The following is an 18,717-nucleotide window of genomic DNA, read 5'->3' on the forward strand; positions in this document are numbered from 1 at the left end:
TTTGCTGATAAAATTTAATCTGGTGTATATATAATACATAATAATTTTCAGTCTTAAGCGTAGTCTTAGATCGAACAGTCAAGTATGGCGCCCATGTATAAGTTGACTTATTTCGATATAAAAGGGCTAGGAGAATGTATCAAGTATATTCTGCAGTACAGGAAAATCGAGTACGAATGTGAAACAATAAAATTGTTTTCTGAATCGTGGTATAAGATAAAACCAAGTAAGTTCAATATGCAAATTTAAGCATATTTGCATCAACCGTCTTGTGTGATAACATTGTTTGTTATAGCATTCCCATTCGCCCAGTTGCCAGTTTTAGAGATAAAAGGCAAGAAATTGTATCAATCTCTAGCCATATGTCAATATTTGGGCAATGTGCATGACTTGAAAATTGGAGATTCTATGGAAGACGCACTACTACTTGCATTGGGCGGTTCAATGCTGGATTTCATTCATAGTAATAATTTATTAAAATATTTTACAAAACTATAATAATATTATGTAATATGTGTATGTGCTTTATAGGAGTGGCTAATTTTTTCTACAGTGAAGAACCAGATCTAAAAGCGAAGATAAAACAAGAGGTGGAGATTAACGATGTGCCTTTTTACTTAGATCGCTTCGAAAATAATTTGAAGGCAAAGGGAGATTATTTCGGTGGAAGAGTAAGCTCTAATTCTTACTAATATAGTATTGATGTATTTTTTTTGCCATTAACATGTTTATATTTCAGTTAACTTGGGTTGATTTCTACATTGTCGCTACTTTGGAGACTATAAACGGAATGTTGGACGCAGATTTGATCACAGATGAATATCCGTGCTTGAAAAAGCACATGAAGCGGATTTGGAATTTACCTGGGATTAAAGACTACATAGCGACTCGACCTCCATATAAGCGTTAAAATATAATGTATATTTTAAAATAAATACCTGTCTTTTTTGCCCACGCTGTCTTTTCTTCTAATTGGAGAAGTTTGCGAGCTCGTTTGATCGGAGACTTTTCTTCCTCTTCGATCCTTTTTCAGCTGCTGCTTGTCTAGTTCCAAGTCGAATGGCATGCTCTCTCCAAGAACTCCAAATTTCTCTCCATAAATCTATAATTTAAACTTGGGTATGTATCGAATTTCGCATTTTTTGCGTTGAAATTTAATAAAGTACAAATTTAAAAAAATACATTTCGCAAAGATGTTACGTTTATACAAAGGATTTATAAATTGTAATTGTACTCAGTGATTGCTGAAGTAGTTAGTTTTAAGTATAATTCTCGCAAAGTAATGCAACTAACAATTTGAGGCAAAATTATTGAATCTTCAACAAACAGCATCGTATGATTTGGAATTGCTCAAATTAAGTGTATGATTATATAATCTAAGAAAGATACAATTGATTCAAAGAAGGTGCTCTGGAGAGCCAAAATTAAAAAGTATGTCAAATTCGTTCGAATGTCAAGGTTCTCCTTGCTGCTTTCTTTGATTATAAATTTTTACGATTGTGTCATATTGTCAAAAATAAGTAATATCTTGCAGTTTTACGCCATCCATAGAAAACGACTATAATTTTGTGTATACACTGCCAAAAACGTTTTTGCACATAAACCAAATAGTGCATTCCACAAATGTTTTGTTGATTGATAAGAACGCTATTATATTTGATAGAAAATACTTTGGAAAAGACACGATATCGATAATAAATATTATTATGTAAACTTTTTTTGTTGTTTTGTTGTTTTTATTTTTATCACAGCTCGTATATTATCATACTGACCTTTCGAACTGATGTAATGAGCCTTGAACTTGCGCGCATGTTCCTCTTGTAGCAGAATGGATGACAGAAGTTTTGATGGGAGCAGTAATAATTGAAGGAATTGACGAATTGCACCACAACCTATTTATTATAAAACATTTAATCGTAGCATATTACTGAAAGTAGTTAAAATTATATTTAAAGAGCCATAAAATATATAATATATTGTGTAATATGAGAATTTTAATTACTTAATCGATGTGATTACACTGGTTTGTTTTTTTTGCTAACATTTGGCTGTTGTATCATTTTTAACTATTAAAGAGTAAACGTAGCTCATTTTCCCCCTTAGATTTAGCTTGTGTATACAAGTAGATAAAACAAAAATAAATATAATCTTTGTGTCAGATCACTCTTCGCTTGGCGTGCGATCATAATTGGGTGTACATTTTAAAATATAAAATTTTTGCATTTTTTTTATAAAAAAGTTTTTTTTTGTAATAAGCGATTATTCAATTTTAAATTATTCTATATTTACTGTTAATAATAATCTTATATACAATACAAATAAAAATATTTGATATTTTGCTTAAAAAAATTGGGACCTAACAAAAAAAAACACTGGATGTGTAATTTTACTTATTAATTGGTAATTTTATTTTTATGGCAAAAAAAGTGAGCATTTTTTTCTCAATTGTGCTTTAAAAAAACTAGCGACCATTTATGTAAATCGATTTTTTTTAGCAACTTTTATAACCAAAAAAATATTAATTATTTATAATTTTAATAAAAAAACTAAAACTCAGTTTTAAATGAAATAATTATACTTTTTATAATTTAATTATCAGGACCACTCATAATCGTTGCATCGATTTTTTGTTGGATTTTATAAGAAACGGAGTTTTTCTCTACAGCGTGCTAAAAAGTCGTGGTCGTTTTTTGTCGAATATGACGATAACTTTTAGCGAATTCTTTTTTGTCACTGTCGCTTTGTATTGGCTAAAAAAAATTTCGGCATTTTTCTTTAAAATATATATGTTTTTGCTAAATGATTTTTTCGAAGTAATTTTATTTGCGATCAATACAATTAACACCATTTTATTTTTATTTATTTGCAAGTATGTTGTTGCTATTTTCTTTACTTTTGAATGTACTATAGATGATAAAACTTATTTATATTAAAATTTTTTCAACGTTTTTGTTTTGGTAATAGACCTTTAAAACGGTATCCATAAGCATTTTCGAACAAATGCACAAAAAAATCAGTACCAAATGTGTATATGCATAGAATGAAAAACGTTTTTAATTTTGACTCCACTGTACGTTTTTATACCCGCTAGTGAGTTTATTAATATGTATTAGATAATAATAAAGAGTCTGGTTCCGTTCCGAATGTCTTACATTAGTCAGAAAGATGTTGGTCTATAAGGCAAAACACAGTCGCAGTGTCGAAAGACGAAAAACTATAAGATACTTCAAAGGACAATGCTGCGGCAAAAATTTTACAGTTAATATTAAGTAGTGAAAAAAAAAGAATTCGCTAAAAGCTAACGTCATATTCAACAAAAAAATGACCACATATAAACGCCGTTAGAATATTAGAAAAAAATATTAGAATGGAAGTGCAAATTAGAAATAATTGAAGTAAGATTTTGGCAGCTGACCTAATTTTCGGACGTGCTTGAGAGATAATTAATTAGTTGTTTAAGTTTGAAATGATAATAAAGTGTGTATCGTACAAGGTATATATAATTCCAATGAAGTTTTTGCTTAATTCAAGACATCACCAGAACGGAAGTTGACAAAATGTTTACGGGAGAAGGATAAGACTACTCTGAATGATTTTTTAAGAAGATTTTTTTTACCTTAATCCAAGGCATCCCTTTGCAGTTGTCATCTGTGTCATTGCTGTCAGGGCTCTCCGGTGGGTGATCATGATCATCGCTCAATACACCTGGGCTTTCTTCACCGCCGCTGCCTTCTGTCGGCGCTGCTATACCTCCAGCCATAATATTGCTGATGCCAGCTACACCACCTGTTCCTGCCGCATCTGAAGTGTCACTTCTATCAGACAATGAACTCACTTTCCGACGAGATTGGATCGAATCGGCTCTTTTCACAAGATCTAGGGGGAACATTTTACATTTTAACTCACCATGTGAAAAAAAACCACCAAGATTAATACGTCAGTTATGTCAAATCAGCGGTGTGCTAAAATCGCTAAAATATACTCTAAAGTCAATATCACAAAATACTATGAAGCGTTGGAAGAACAATCCTGGTGCACTATAATGTATAATTAATTCACAAGTCTGTCGATGAATTGTTGAATGGTATATATTAATTGTATTTGAGTAATAGTAGAATTTTGCTGAAGAGTGTTGGGAATTGTTTACGCGTATAATAGTCAGAGATAGATAGATGCAAGTAGTATGTTCAGTCATCCACCGAAAACGACTCTAAAAGGTAATTATTTGTCAAATATAAATTAAAAAATATTAGCATCTGTGAACTGTATAAGCTCAGTTCAACAATTTAATTCAAACTCAAATGTATCAAGAAGCTGACGAAGGATGACTGTTAAAGCAGAAGTAAGTCTGAAAGTTTTGTCATGCATCGTGAGTAGTGTCATTACTTTGAAGCGATAAAGAAAGATTATCTATGTTGCAAAGTAGTATTTAGAAGAGTTTCAAATGTAAATTAAATAGTATCTACGGTAATCTAGCTATGCTGTATTTTTATTTAGCTTTTTTTTTGTATACACACACAAGTTAGGCCCAACACTTTTAGCAATTTTCGGTTTCGTTGGTGGTCCGATTGGTTTTGAGAGCTACTTACATTCCTCAACTTCTTTGCCGTCTTTGGTGTTACGCCTGAGCTTGAGTGATTTGCGTTTAAATGAGCCTGTGGGATGCGGATGGACATGGGCATGGGCGTGTGCAGGCAGAAGGGGGGCTGGGGTGTGTGCAGGGGCAAGTGCGGGGGCCAACCCTGAACTTTGCTGTGTACCCCGTCTTAAGAGGAACGGTCTTCCTGCTGGTGTGACGACCCTGGCTCGGGGCTTCTTCTCTTCGTTGACAGGTGTGCCTTCTTCCAACTGGGCAAAGAAAATGAGAGCACAAGGCAATGTTAATATTCCAATAATAATTTGGGATCACAGACTTAAATAACCTTTGAAAGGATTCAGCTGATTGACAGACTATACAATAACATTTAGAGGTCTAGTCATAAGCACGATAAATTAATGGCATAGGTCGGTACGAATCCCATATGATTTTTTTATCCCAAAATTGAATAAGCACAAAAAATGTGGTGATCCAGCGCTTTTATTATTTACTACAACTTTATGCAATCTGATCAGTCGATTATAACAAATATCCACTGTAACCAATTAGATAAAATGATTAGGAACAGTTGGTTCTAATTTTTATTTCGAGATGATACGTTTTTTAAAGGGATCAGATAATCATTGTACATATAAGAAAAACACCACGCGCCGGGCCTCTACGTAGAAATAATTAAAGTACAAAATACTCACCGTTGCGTTGCTGCTTCCTTCAGATTCATTTTCGGGCTCATGCAAAACGAATGATATCTTTCGGTCGGCATCTCCAGCAATGGACTGCAGGCTCTGAGCGGAAGCCTGCGAATGGCCCATGCTGGAGAGGGCCATGCTCCATCTCCGGTTCGCCTCCCTGATCCAGTATACGGAAGGTGATAAATTAAATTTGGCTGTAAACACTGGCAAGGCGAGAGCCGTTGTTGCATGCTTTCCCCTTTGTCAGTATGTGTCATGTATCTTAAAAGTTTGAAAATTTGGGCAAGATCTATTCTGCAGAGGTGACCATGAAGTCACCGTTAGTGAAAATATCCAAAATAATTTTAATCTGAAGATTCGACTTATAGAAGCAATAAAGGGTTTTTGGTATTATAACAATAATACCTATTTTGAGTAAACATATTATAAACATAATATACCCTAATGCATTTTGCTTATTACATTTAATGTGAAATTATAAAAAATATTGTGTATAGCAAGATACTCAAGTTCTTAATTAAAATCTTTACTTGAGTAATCATCGTAGATTTTATGTAGTACAGATTAAAATAAAACTATGTATATTTGTATTTAATAAATAAGCAAAATATTAAATTTAACTACTGGTAAATAGGAAAAGATCGCCTGTCCCTATCTACCAATGAATGTGTTTCGATGTGTGTATTTTATGGTAATACATCATATTGTTATGTTTTATACACAGTGTGATAAAAAATGATTTGATTTTTATATTGGACGCGTAGTTTGTGTTTAATAGAAGAATTTTGTCACGTATAACGATTTATTTTGAGAATGACAAAATAAAGAATTTTAATTAAAAATAGAGTACAGTCCAGTGGAGTGTTGCTATGTTAAAACATAATCTAGAAAATTCACTGCCAGCAATTAATCGCTAGCAGTTTACCGCTGCGTCAATTGGCCACATGAAAAATTTATAACATACAAATGATCGCTAGTATATTTTACTTTCTAGAAGCAATGAGTTGTGCTTATATAAATTCGCTAATTCATATGGTTTATTGATGGTGTGGCAAGTTCATAGTTCAAAATCATATTTTAAGAGGTTTAAATTATATGCTGTTCTAAAATGTATATGAAACTCAATTTGACAGTTAAAACCCAAATCTAACATAAACGAATTAATCGAATGGAAGTTCAAAAAATATAATTAGGTTAGGTTTGGGTTTGAACAGCAAATATACGATTTGCAATTGTTACAGTGCAGATTTGCAATGGTATGAATATAATTTTAATTACTAGGACAGTTGAAATGTATCAAACAATTGATTTATAATTTTAGTGGGTTCTAAACCTTATAAACATTATTTATAATTCTAAATGACTGATATATTTATATAAATTATATGTATTGGCTGGCGATAAAATATGCTATCAATTATTTGTAAGCTATAAATTGTTAGCGATAAATTGCTGGCGGTGAATTGCAGGCGATAAATTTTCCCGACCTCGTTAAAACGAAAGGTGAAAATTTTTAAAAATGCTTAGTTTTCACTGAAACACTATTAACGAGATTGCTTAAAAAGTTGATATCTCGTTAATTTTCAATTTTAAACAAAAACGGCATCGTACAAAAATTGTTAAGCAATGTCTACGACGCTGTTAAGATAACATCGTTTCAATCTCAATACAAAAAGCACGTCAAGTTCGATTGAATATAAAAGTTCTTCTTACTATTTTTATATATTAGTCAGTCGTATAGTCAATGAGGAGTTTTATCTTATTTTTTTACGTTGTATGCGTTAGGAAATTAGAAGAAAACGACAAATAAATCTTAGATTTAGCGCCAAATTTTTGGCCAAATCGTAATGTTGCAGCTTCTGTGACTTTTCCTGTTTTAGAAGATAAAGAAGACATTGAAAAGATAAGAAAAGCGAGCTTAAGACTATATTAAATAGTGCAGTCTACAATTTTTGTTGCGGATTTGAAGTACAACTGGATTTAGTATTTTATATCTAATGAGGATTACTTTGATATAAAAATAAAAGTTTTCATAACTTTTTGATCACACTTTGTATGTTTAAGAAATGATATGTGTTTTATATGTATGTTTTGTGTTATTTGCATGTGTTTTTTTAATAAAATGTTAAAAAATAAATAAAACATGTCAAAATGCAACAAACAACGCGACTTAATCTATTGGAAGCATTACAAACCTGTTATCCTCGTTAGTCATCATATGCTGTACAAAATTTTACAATGGAATAAACATTCATAAAACTATATAAATAATATACATATGTAAGGTATATGTACATAAAATTATGCCAAAAAACATTGTCATTAGGCTCAACATGTCGATGATTCATTCCGATGATTAATAAATAATGATATCGTATCATACAGATGTTTTACAGAAGCATCACAATATTTCACATTCGCATTCAAAACATTTTTTTTTCCATTCTAGATAAATATATAACATATTTATATACTGCGACACAAAAGTTCGTTGATTGATTCTAAAAGGTGCATTTTTTAAATATAAAAGCCATGACCGTTGCAATATGAGAGTGAGAGAGTATACATGGGCAATTTATCAGTCTATATACTCGTTCTCTAAATATTACGACAGCCGCAATATGTATTATTTAATATATATAATATAAAGGAACAGTCATCGTTTTTTGTGTCGCACCGTATATTATGGGCCTCGAACGAACTTCTATCCAGGTTAATGGTTTGGAGTTTGAAAGTTTCGCTGATAACCTGGATATAATGGATGTGATAGGTGTAACAAAATTACATATGTTTATATGTAAATTTCCTGTCTGTTAGGAAAGTGTTGATGGTGAATATTTGTCTTTTTATTTATTGATTAATATCTTTATTTAGGCGATTTTAATTTAGCAGGATCGGTCTATTTTATATGTAAAAATGTGATATTTATTGTTTAATCATAATTTATTTATATAGTCCGAACCTGTTGTTAGTTTAGGGTAGTGTTTGCAGAAAAAAAAATATTTTTTTGTAATTTTTTAATATAGTTCCCACGGGTTATTGGATTTTTATGCCATAAAAATATTTTTATTCAATTTTATTATTCGCTCTCGAATTATTCTGTCTGATATTATTTTAATATTTATAATGATATTTATTAAATTAAATAAATATATAACTAATTAAGAGCTAAGCTTTTCAATACAAATATAGGTTTTAAACTACAAGAAACTTATGTTTTACTAGTATGGAAAATTTCGTTACGATTTTTGTTTTAAGATTTAAAATTATCTAAAACATTTATGGCAAATAAATATAATTTACTCATCATATTATTGTATATAATCAAAATATTATATTATATTTTATAAAGTAGTAACTTTTCTAAAGAGCAAAAAATATACATTATATTTTATAATTTAGTTAAAAAATTCTAAATTATCTTCATTGATTATGGTAAGCGTGAATAAGTTGACAACTCAAAAATATCATTTTTTCAGGGTTTGAAAATTCGTGCAAATGCATTTGTGATGTTTATATTATTTATTTGTAGGAATTATCCGCAACCGTTGTAAAGAAATTAGTTCCAAATATTTGCTATAAGCTTATTTTTCCTCCTCAAACATTCTATGAACGCATTTGTTTATAAAAAACGATTGCATATATGAGAAAAAACATGTTAAACAGATTTATAGTATTTGAAAAAAAATCTGAATAAAGTCGATGTATCGGTGCATAATACGAAATAATCTAGATTTACATTCAAATCACCAGATCTTAATCAGATAATAACAATTAGTCTGGTTCTGCCCCGAATCATTTCAATATCCAAACAAATAATAACTAGTAGGGCCGATGGACTTCATTTATGAAGGGTTTATAAACCAAAACAAAACAATTCTAAATAATTTTTTTTAATTACTTTATTTAAACACTACCATAAAAGGCAAGGGCAGTGCTAAATGAAAAATAATTCAAGCCTTTCTCGGACTCATATGACAACGACGTTTTTCGATTTTACGCAAATATAAGGTCGTAATCAAACAACAACAAATAGTCTGTTTCCACCCTGAATCGTTAAATTAGTAGGAGTACCGATGACGACAAGGGGGATTTCTGAAAAACGTTTAAGCTAGAACACGGCAATTCTGAATCACTTATTTCAAGAAATTTATACAAAATCTAAACAAAGTTCAAGGCCAGTGTCTAGTGGAAAAAAAATAATCATTTCGTGGACTCATATTTCATATAATGCCGGTTTTGCCAATTCCATTGATTTTCAAACAACCGTTACGCAAATACAATATCTTAATCAGACATTATCAAATAGTCTGTTTCTGCCCCGAATCATTGCATTGGCCAGACGAATAAAAACTAGAAGGAGCGTTGAAGTTCCATTAATTATTAAGGAAATATATGCCAGAACATGGAAATTATGAATCACTTTTTCAAATTAATTCAAACTTGCGACTATCTTAACAATAGGCAAGGTCAGTCGAATTTCCGTTACGATTCAGATTTTAATAAGACAATAACAAATAGTCTGATTCTGTCCTGTATTATCGCATTGGCCAGACGATTGAGAACTGGAAGGGCCGTTAAAATTTTCCCAATTCAGAAAGTTTTATATGACAGAATCAAGCAAATATGAGTCACTCTTTTCAGGAACTTTCATTTAAGCAAAATTTGCACTAAGCGGAGCTAAGGCGAATCGGCTAAAACGACACGTAGCAGCTTTTGCATTGAATTTCCGATTCAGATAAGCAATACTTTAATCCAAACTACGATACGATTGAAACACTACGTGTTAGAGAAAGATGTTCAAACTCATACATCTCGAGTTGTCAACTTATTCACGCTCATCTAAGCTAATATCGTATATTAAACCAATATTTAATGACCTTCGAGATTATTTTCAAATAAAAGTAATTATAAATATCAGTATTTAAAAAAAATATGGTTTGTAAAAAAATGTATTTTTTTCTGCAAAACTTTTTTTAAATTATGAATGATATTTAGATGCAAAATAACATTTATTAACAATGCAAAAATATATTGCATTCTTTCAATAATGAGATAAAAACAAATTGCAATGCAAAATGTCAAATAATAACAAGATGCATACAGAGTTTTTTCTCATTTAGATTAAAGTAACATTTTTTTTTTATGTATTTTTAACATTTTATTTAAATTGTATTTTATTTAATTTATTTTGTTAGGCAAATGTTTATTTAATCTAAATCATTTTGGAGACGGCACACAGAAACACACGGTCAATCCATAATACGACATTTTTCAACCATCTCAATGTCAGACCGAGTTCCCTAAAATTTTTCCGAAATACGTCTCGTAAATGTGCCTAAATGTGTCTAAAGAAAGTAATAATAACTGTAAAAAATATTTGTGTATTTTTTTGTATATATTTTTGAAAAAAGGTCTGCGTCGGTTTAAGGTTGAGAAATGTTTTTGAAGTAATAAGGGGAGAAACATATAACATATATACATCTATGGCTCATTTTATGTACCAACGACCTGTAAATTCGCTCCCATGGCGCTGGCCTCTCCTTCACTGATGCTCTCGAACTGATCTTCGGTAAATTTTGGTAAGTCTCTCTCAAAAAAGCAGTTATTTCCAATAAAAGCATACAAGCCACGAGACGCAGTGCCATTGGGCATTCTGCTCCAATCGGACCACCAGGCAATCGAATACTTGCTATAAATAAAAAAATACAATAAAAAATAACTTTAAAGCAATAAAACGTAATAAAAAAATCTTACCTTCATCTAAGAAGTCCTCCTCTTCTTCTTGTTTCAGTAACTCTTTTGCCTTTTCAGGATCAGTAACTAATGACACAACCTGTTGCATATGTTGCTTATCTTCTTGCATCATCTCTTCGAGTCTTCCAGCAATTGCTTCTCCCCATTGATAGAACATCTTTCCGGCTGCCCTCAATCTTCTAATACCAGGATGAGAAGAAACTCTTCCAGGTATTGGAACCGAGGGTCTCAAATTCGGAAGATCTACCTTCATCCACTGAGGCCACTGTCCTTTATTACAACTATGCACCAAATGGGCGCATTCTAATAACATACAAGCTCTGGATACTACAGGTGTGTGTGGCTGCAAAATTTATTTAAAGCAATTTACAAACTCGACTAGTAAAATATATTATATATAAATATGTACCAAATCCAACAGTGCTGCCATCAAATGGGGATCAGGAATTGAACCAGGCTGACACGTATCAAGCAAGAACGAAAATCTCAACATCCCGCTGTAAACTGGCTCCAATTGCACCAATCGTCTTTCTTTTAAGACAACTACTTCAGATTCTCTAGTACTGTCTCCCATATCGAATGAATTCTTACGACTCACCACTAAAAATATATTCCATTAGACACACCATGATTATTAAAATGGAAAATAATTATAATTACAATTTCTTGGTGATTCTTCTAAGCTTCCATCGCGTTTTTTGCCCATCTTTCTAAAACCAAGTCTTCCTAATCTATCTTCCACTCTTCTTTTAGCGCTTTTTAACGTTCTTCCAGCTTTAGAACCTCCACTGCTGGCTCCACTAGCACTAGAACGTGTCCTGACACCCATTTGTCCTAATGGCATCATCGAAGCCTGTCGGATAAGATGAGGTGGTGCTTCACTTGGAGGAGAATCTGAATCACCATATGAAGTCGAAGAGCTCGATCCGTATGGTTTTCGAAACCATTTCACTAAAATATAAATACATATAATACTAAGATAAGATTCAATAAATATGTTTATCCTTTACCTATGCCTCCAAACTTTTTTGATTTAGATGAAGTAGATTTATTTGATGTCGTAGATTCTCCCATGGCGCATAAAGTACGTTCACTGTGCCTTGGTGTAAGTGCATGATATGGATGAGGATGTTTTTTTCGAAGATTTCCTAAAGGACTTTGACTAGCTTTGCTACTATCATCACAAGCATCAGTCTCCAATAAACTCTGTAAATGAATGTAAATAGCCTAGTGTGAATTAAATAATATACTTGAACGTTATATTTGATTTACTTACAGCACATGTAGAAGAAGTGCTCCTTTTTTTGAACAAAAACTTTCTGTTAGCCTTCTCATCTGTTACAAAACTAGAATCTCCTCCGGTATCAGACTCCCTTTCTTCAATATCTGAATGGTGAATGTGCCTGAATATGATTTAATAATAATTTTAATATGATCCAGAAGCAACAAATAAATTAAGAATCTCAAAAACATACTTAATCACTCTAGTTGTTTGTAAATTACTCTCTGGTTTATTGTACGCTTCGGCTGAATCCAATAATCCGCTCAACGCCACGATCCGGAATACACCACCATGTGCTTCTTTTACGTAAGTCATCAAGTGTCTGATGTCTCTGTATAGAACCTAAAGATAGCCAGATGATTTTATAATTTGCTCTATTTGAATCAGATTTTTTTAAATTTCTTACGACATCTTCTTGAAGTTTCAACTCTTTGCTCTCATGGACCAGCCTTGTGACGAGAATTTTGAACATGCACTCTATAACTTGACCCTCTACGCTCGGACCCCCAGCAGATCCAAGACCAGCGCCAAAATTTGTGGCATAGCCTCCGTGAGTCGCATCTGGTGATTTGACATTATTCCTTTTTTGATCTGAATCAAATATTTACGTTGTTATTGATTGATGGGTTTAGTTTTTATAAGATAAGCATACTTAGAGGGGATAGAAGTGTACTAGGGTCCACGCAAAATGCGAGATAAGCGTGTAAGAAGGGCATGAGTTTGGTTAGAGGTTTTCTGGCGGCCGCTGCTCTCAACAGTCTCGAAGTAGCCGCTGGAGCTGCTCTTCTTGCTCTTCCCAACAAACATCTGGCTTGAACTCTCAGGCACTCAGCAGGAGGTCCACGAGCTGCAGCGCCACATCCTTGACTGCATCCGAGTTGTTGAATCACCCTAAAATATAGGAGTAGTAATCATATATTTTGATTAAAACTAAACTATATTATGAAGCATACCTCATGATGATGTTCAAGATCAAATAATGAGGACAAGCAATGGTTTCAGCTGTGATTTTGGTAGCATCTTTCTGTTGCTCTGCAGATCTATCAGTCGTTGGAGATTCTTGACTTTGGCTCATCATCAAACTAATCTCTTTGATCTTAAAAATATTTTGAATCAATTTCTGTGTGATTTATTATTAATATATAATGGCTTGACCAAAAAAAGTGGAACACCTAAATACGTACTGTTTTTATCGCAATACTTAACAAATATTAATAAAGAAACTACTATTTTTGGTATATTATTATACTGATTAGGCTGATCCAAATCCTTTATCACATTCGAAGTAAAGTTAGAAATATTTTATATTTATGCTTTACTAAACACAAATGTTTAGTAAAGCATATTTAGGGAACTATTTGGGCAAAAATATGTCTGAACGAAGATAAAAATGCACAAATAGTAGAAAGAAATTCGTTTATGCAATACATGATTTTGTTTTTACTTCGCCAGCCATCCCTATCATATAAAACCGGTGGCGCGGTCATTTATCTGTTACGTAACTGGAAGCTTCTAGGTACCGTTAGATTTGTCTGAGATACAGAAAATGTATTCCCTTTATGTTGACACTCAAAATCACCCAAAATGCCATTATTGATTGCTGCGGTGAATTGACCACAGAACTTCCACTTCGGTTCCGAGTTCAGTAAAACTGGCAGATGGCGGAGTTACGCCGAAACTACGAAGACTTACAAGCCTGAGAAAAGAGGTTGTCTTCATTTCGTACGTCTTATCTGGTCCAGCCAAGCTGTTACAGAGATTCTTTAAGAGTTCAACTCAATCTTTGATACGATTTAAAAACTACAATGAGAACAAACATGTAATTATAAAAATGATCATGTAGCACACCTTTAATTACATCACAGTTTTTTTTTGCATATTTAAAAGCAAACATATATCATTTTTTTGCAATCATTCCGTAAGATTATGTGCGCTTTAATGGGTGCCCCACTTTTTTTATCATACGCCTATATATTATGTATTCAAAAACCTTTATTTCTTTGCAGCAAGAAAATTCTGTAGAAGCATTTGTGTCTTTGTCTCCGTGGTTTTTAGAATGGCAGCGACCTAGTTTCAGGACTCCGACGTCTAAGAGCACTTCAACTAAATTCAGCATCACTTCAATGACTCTCACTGTCCAACACAAGTTTTCTCGCATCGCCGTAAAATGTACAGCCTTAAAATAATAGCACGTATATAGTACATAGTGTAATAATAACAATAAATAATGACACAATCTTACTTTTAAAACAACCAAAAAATCGATATCTCCTTCTTTAGTGATGTAGCATAGTGATCCAGGCGCTTCTTGTATCTCATCAGTAACGTAAGTGATGTTAGAATCAGTCTGGGATCTGGTGAGACTTGGTTTTCTTTCTGGTGTGATGTGAGCACCTTGCATGCTCACTGAATCCAATTGTGACTCAATGGAACCCTATAGATTTAATGATATTGTATAGTGTTTTAGTAACTCTAAAGCAGCAAACTCACCTGTCTTGTTTTCATATAATCTGGTGAAGGTATCGGCGTATGCTCTGTGACAGTGATGATCGGATTTTGGGTTGAAGATGGTTGATTGTATTGAAAATCGAACTGTTTTCGGCGCTCGCCTCTAATTTCTCCGATGTACCTAATGTCAGTACAATAAGCTTAGATTATTTTGTTAAAATTTAATAATAATATTATAAAATAAAACATGCTCAAAAAGCATGACTCATAATATTTTTAATAATACATGCCAAAAATACATTGATTATGTACAACTTATTTTATTAAAGTAACTCAACAAATATTTGTGTAAAGTACTACAAAGAGATATTTAAAATATTAGTAAATTCCAAATTAAAGTTTACCTACTTAAAAATATGTAAAAAATAGTAGTAATAATTATATTACAACTTAATAGTAACGAAGCATATTAAAATATTTAGTGAAAAACGTAATAATATTGTATTATGTGTGTAATATGTAACGTATAGTAAAAGCCTGTATGTGTGTGTGTAATGATACTAATTGATTCGTCAGTCGGTGCTTGTTGTGACACTTTTGCTTTGACTAAAATACTAGAAAATCAGTTTAAGTGATAATATATGATACATTTTATATGTAAAATTTAAAATTTAAATTAAACTAAATAGTTTAAAATAAGTTTGTCTTAGTTAGTATTTTTTTTGGAATATTTGACAATTTTGTGTTGGCCATGATAATGTGTATATATTAGATTCATTAAAACACATTTTTTTGTCTGTAAATTAAAATTATGATTTTTTAACTTATGTTTGCAATAGTTTAAAAATTTTACTAAAACTAAATATTATTGAGTTCCAAATCATAAATATGATTTTTTAAACTAGAAAATTTTTTGTATAAAAATTGCTTCACGTTTTTATTATTTTGTAGTGATGTTACAGTGAACGTGAATTTTTTGTTAAAATTATATTTTCACTAGTAAAAATATAATTTTATTAACTGTTTTAGTGATATCATATCCGATTACATTTACACCGTCAGATATATATTTATATTAGCGAAAATATAATTTATATAATAGGAGCTAGCAAAATTACATGCTGCTCTACTATGCCTATGAAACTTAATTTGACAATTCCGAAACGTTTATTTGGTGATTTATGATCCAAAATAACCTAATGAAAGTTCAAAATACGTATTAAAACTTTCATTAAGTCAAGTTGAGTAAATCTGTTTAGTTTAGGTTTGGGTTTGAACAACAAATGGATGTTTTGCCTCTGTTATATTTTCACCAGTATAAATATAATTCTAGTTAAAATTTATCTAAATTTCACTGGTCAATATCAGTAAAACTGTATTTATTTACCGCGCGGATGATACACGTACGTTCGAAACAGTTTTGCATTAACATTTTATCTACCGGTCACACAAGTTGGAGTCTTGAGCGTGCGGAACGGTAAAGACCGTGAACGTCTTTTGTATATTAAGGCTTCCATGATGCTTAGTGTTTTATTATTTTTTTTAAAACATGACTAAATATATGTATGAATTTTTATTTGATTTTGGAAAAAAAAAATTTAATCATATTTAGACAAATGCGAAGGTCCAATTAAAAAAATATTTTTATACATATATTCTTGCGAGTATATTTATCATACCATTAACCATTAGATAATGTTGATTATATTATAGAGAATAGCAAAATTGTCAGATTAGTGAGATTCTATTGTATTTTTTTCTGTCTTGTAATAAGAAAATTTCTACATATTTTTTGTAAGTAAATATTATCTACCATAAGTGCCGAATCTCAGAAAGGATACATTTTTTAGAAAGTAAGAATTTTTTTCAAGGTATCAATTAGTAAGTTGTACATCAAAATTTATGGATAATAATTCAGTTTCAGAAGCACATTTTGTTTTTATGCGCTCGAGTAAAATTCGAAAAATATAGTCATATATATAGGAACATATCCGGGACGGGCGGTGAAATACTTTTCCTCTCGATCGCTCGCGTGTTAAGTAGCGAGAGTGAATGAGCGATAAAGGCATGCTAACCGCATGCTCTTATCTCTCACTCACTCTCGTCACTAAACACGCGAGCGATCGAGAGGGAAGTTATCTCACTGACCGCACCTGATATTTTTATTATTATATTATAAACGATTGTGAATTAGCGCATAATTTTACATATAAGATTATTGACTATTAAAATTTAATTTAACTAAAACTATTCTTAGCTTTACGATTTTTAAATCTACTATTCACAGACAACATCAAAGCGTAACAATAAAATCTCAATATTAATAGGAAGGTATATTGAAAACTTTGAAACTTTATCTAAGGTATTGAAAAACGACCTTCAACTAACTAATAATAAAATACTTTGGTTTAAAAAATAAGAACAGACCTTTAACAAATATAGAGCTCAACCTTTCAATGGTTTTATTGATTAGAAAAAAATCTATAACTCTGTAGGATACAAAAAAGATTAATCCTCTCTCCTATGCTACTTAAAATCTGTGATGTTTTTAAATATGTATAAAAATATTTTTTTAAATGAATACCGACTGACGTTCTAATTGAATGATGATGTGTTACTACTCGGCAAGCTTTCTACATTAAAATCTGATATTAGTTTTAAATAGGTATTTTCTATATAAGCGTTTTTCCCATTGTGAAACTTACCCGCCAGCAGTCAGTTCGTCTATCAGACAGCTGTTTGTATTCAAGAGGGAATAAAGAGTGACGATAGTAAATAGAGTTATATATACAGAAAAATATAATATAGACAAGAGTTTGATATGTACATTAAAAATGCTTCTATATAATAAATATCATTAGAAATTTATTCATTGTGTAAATAGATAAATATAGAGAGAAACCAAGGAATTCAGATTTAAACTCTATAACATAGACATATAAAATAGACCGCTAATAGACGCACCTAGATTTGAAATAGGATACATGCTTTTAGAACATGAAACTAGGGACTAACACTGTATTTTAATATGACCTGATTTTATCCCTGTTATATTTCGTTTTATCTTATATTGGTGCTGATAAAAACACAGTTATTTACCTTAAACTTGGCATGCTTTTCCCTTTTACAAGATTCGAAGGCATTGCCATAACTTTATTCCTATTGACAACTGGAGACAATGGTGGGAAATTGCGGCTTAGAACTGAAGAAGGCCTATCTACATCTCCCGTGTCCAAGCTTCTGTGATATTCCTATTAAATACATAACAATTATGAATTTGCAATAAAAAAAAATAATCGTAAAAATATCTTACTAATTGCTCATAAAGCTTAGAATCGTCCTGTCCAATCTTTTCTAGAGCTTTTTCGGATTTAGACATCAACTTTGTCTCGACGAATGCTTTCAAATCTGCCATCTTCATTCTCTTCTTGATTTTTTCGCTTGCTCTTCTTGTGATGCTAACAGGTTCTTCTACTACTTTTGTGGTACATAAAGGATTTTCAGAGAGAGGTGAAGTGTCTTTTAATTCGGGAACTTCCATGAAGTTCTTCAAAGACTCTCTCTTCTTAGACTCGGGACTTTGATACAAAGAAACTTCAATTTTTGGTATCGGCAGGGAATTGCTTCTCTTTCTTGGTTGGCTTTGATTCGAAACATCATCACTGATATCGCGTAATCTGCAAAAATATGTATTAAATTAATATAAATATATTTTTAATTATATGTATCATATAAAACCTTACATACCTATTGTAAATATAATGTAAAGCCCAATATACTCCTTCTTCTTGCCACTGTGATACGAAAAGACACCTCAAGACAGCGACATCTAAGAAAGTTGCAGCTAAGACATCTCCTCCTTTAGAAGAAGGTGCGGCGTGAGGTGATTTTGCGCAACTGTCTACAGATTCTTTATCTGAAGAACTGTAAATATAATAATT

At 31.7% G+C, this 18,717-nt stretch overlaps 2 protein-coding genes across 2 annotated transcripts in view; one reads left to right on the forward strand and one right to left on the reverse strand.

Annotated features, from left to right (window-relative positions):
• The window catches only part of unc80 (unc80, NALCN channel complex subunit), a 52,400-nt gene that overhangs the window by 18,432 nt on the left and 15,251 nt on the right, over positions 1 to 18,717 (reverse strand). Inside the window, exons 11-32 of the mRNA XM_088186004.1 lie at positions 18,524 to 18,700; positions 18,090 to 18,453; positions 17,876 to 18,027; positions 17,482 to 17,511; positions 14,819 to 14,957; positions 14,571 to 14,762; positions 14,319 to 14,504; positions 13,282 to 13,424; positions 12,981 to 13,219; positions 12,735 to 12,919; positions 12,522 to 12,670; positions 12,323 to 12,449; positions 12,057 to 12,273; positions 11,707 to 11,997; positions 11,456 to 11,646; positions 11,047 to 11,389; positions 10,801 to 10,981; positions 5,290 to 5,446; positions 4,590 to 4,848; positions 3,617 to 3,876; positions 1,773 to 1,892; positions 939 to 1,102 (exon numbers count right to left, since the gene is read on the reverse strand). Coding sequence (XP_088042130.1) covers positions 939 to 1,102; positions 1,773 to 1,892; positions 3,617 to 3,876; positions 4,590 to 4,848; positions 5,290 to 5,446; positions 10,801 to 10,981; positions 11,047 to 11,389; positions 11,456 to 11,646; positions 11,707 to 11,997; positions 12,057 to 12,273; positions 12,323 to 12,449; positions 12,522 to 12,670; positions 12,735 to 12,919; positions 12,981 to 13,219; positions 13,282 to 13,424; positions 14,319 to 14,504; positions 14,571 to 14,762; positions 14,819 to 14,957; positions 17,482 to 17,511; positions 17,876 to 18,027; positions 18,090 to 18,453; positions 18,524 to 18,700 — 4,266 coding nt within the window. The remainder of the gene's footprint in view (positions 1 to 938; positions 1,103 to 1,772; positions 1,893 to 3,616; positions 3,877 to 4,589; positions 4,849 to 5,289; positions 5,447 to 10,800; positions 10,982 to 11,046; positions 11,390 to 11,455; positions 11,647 to 11,706; positions 11,998 to 12,056; positions 12,274 to 12,322; positions 12,450 to 12,521; positions 12,671 to 12,734; positions 12,920 to 12,980; positions 13,220 to 13,281; positions 13,425 to 14,318; positions 14,505 to 14,570; positions 14,763 to 14,818; positions 14,958 to 17,481; positions 17,512 to 17,875; positions 18,028 to 18,089; positions 18,454 to 18,523; positions 18,701 to 18,717) is intronic.
• Positions 50 to 954, forward strand: LOC148234850 (glutathione S-transferase-like). The gene is made up of 4 exons (XM_088187124.1): positions 50 to 226; positions 296 to 463; positions 532 to 671; positions 740 to 954. The coding sequence occupies exons 1-4, from the start codon at positions 85 to 87 to the stop codon at positions 908 to 910; spliced, it is 621 nt and encodes a 206-aa protein (XP_088043250.1). The 5' UTR covers positions 50 to 84; the 3' UTR covers positions 911 to 954.

The sequence above is a fragment of the Plectrocnemia conspersa genome, unplaced genomic scaffold (genome assembly GCF_051122295.1).
Source record: "Plectrocnemia conspersa isolate PC_06_02 unplaced genomic scaffold, ASM5112229v1 ptg000005l, whole genome shotgun sequence".
NCBI lineage: Eukaryota > Metazoa > Arthropoda > Insecta > Trichoptera > Polycentropodidae > Plectrocnemia > Plectrocnemia conspersa.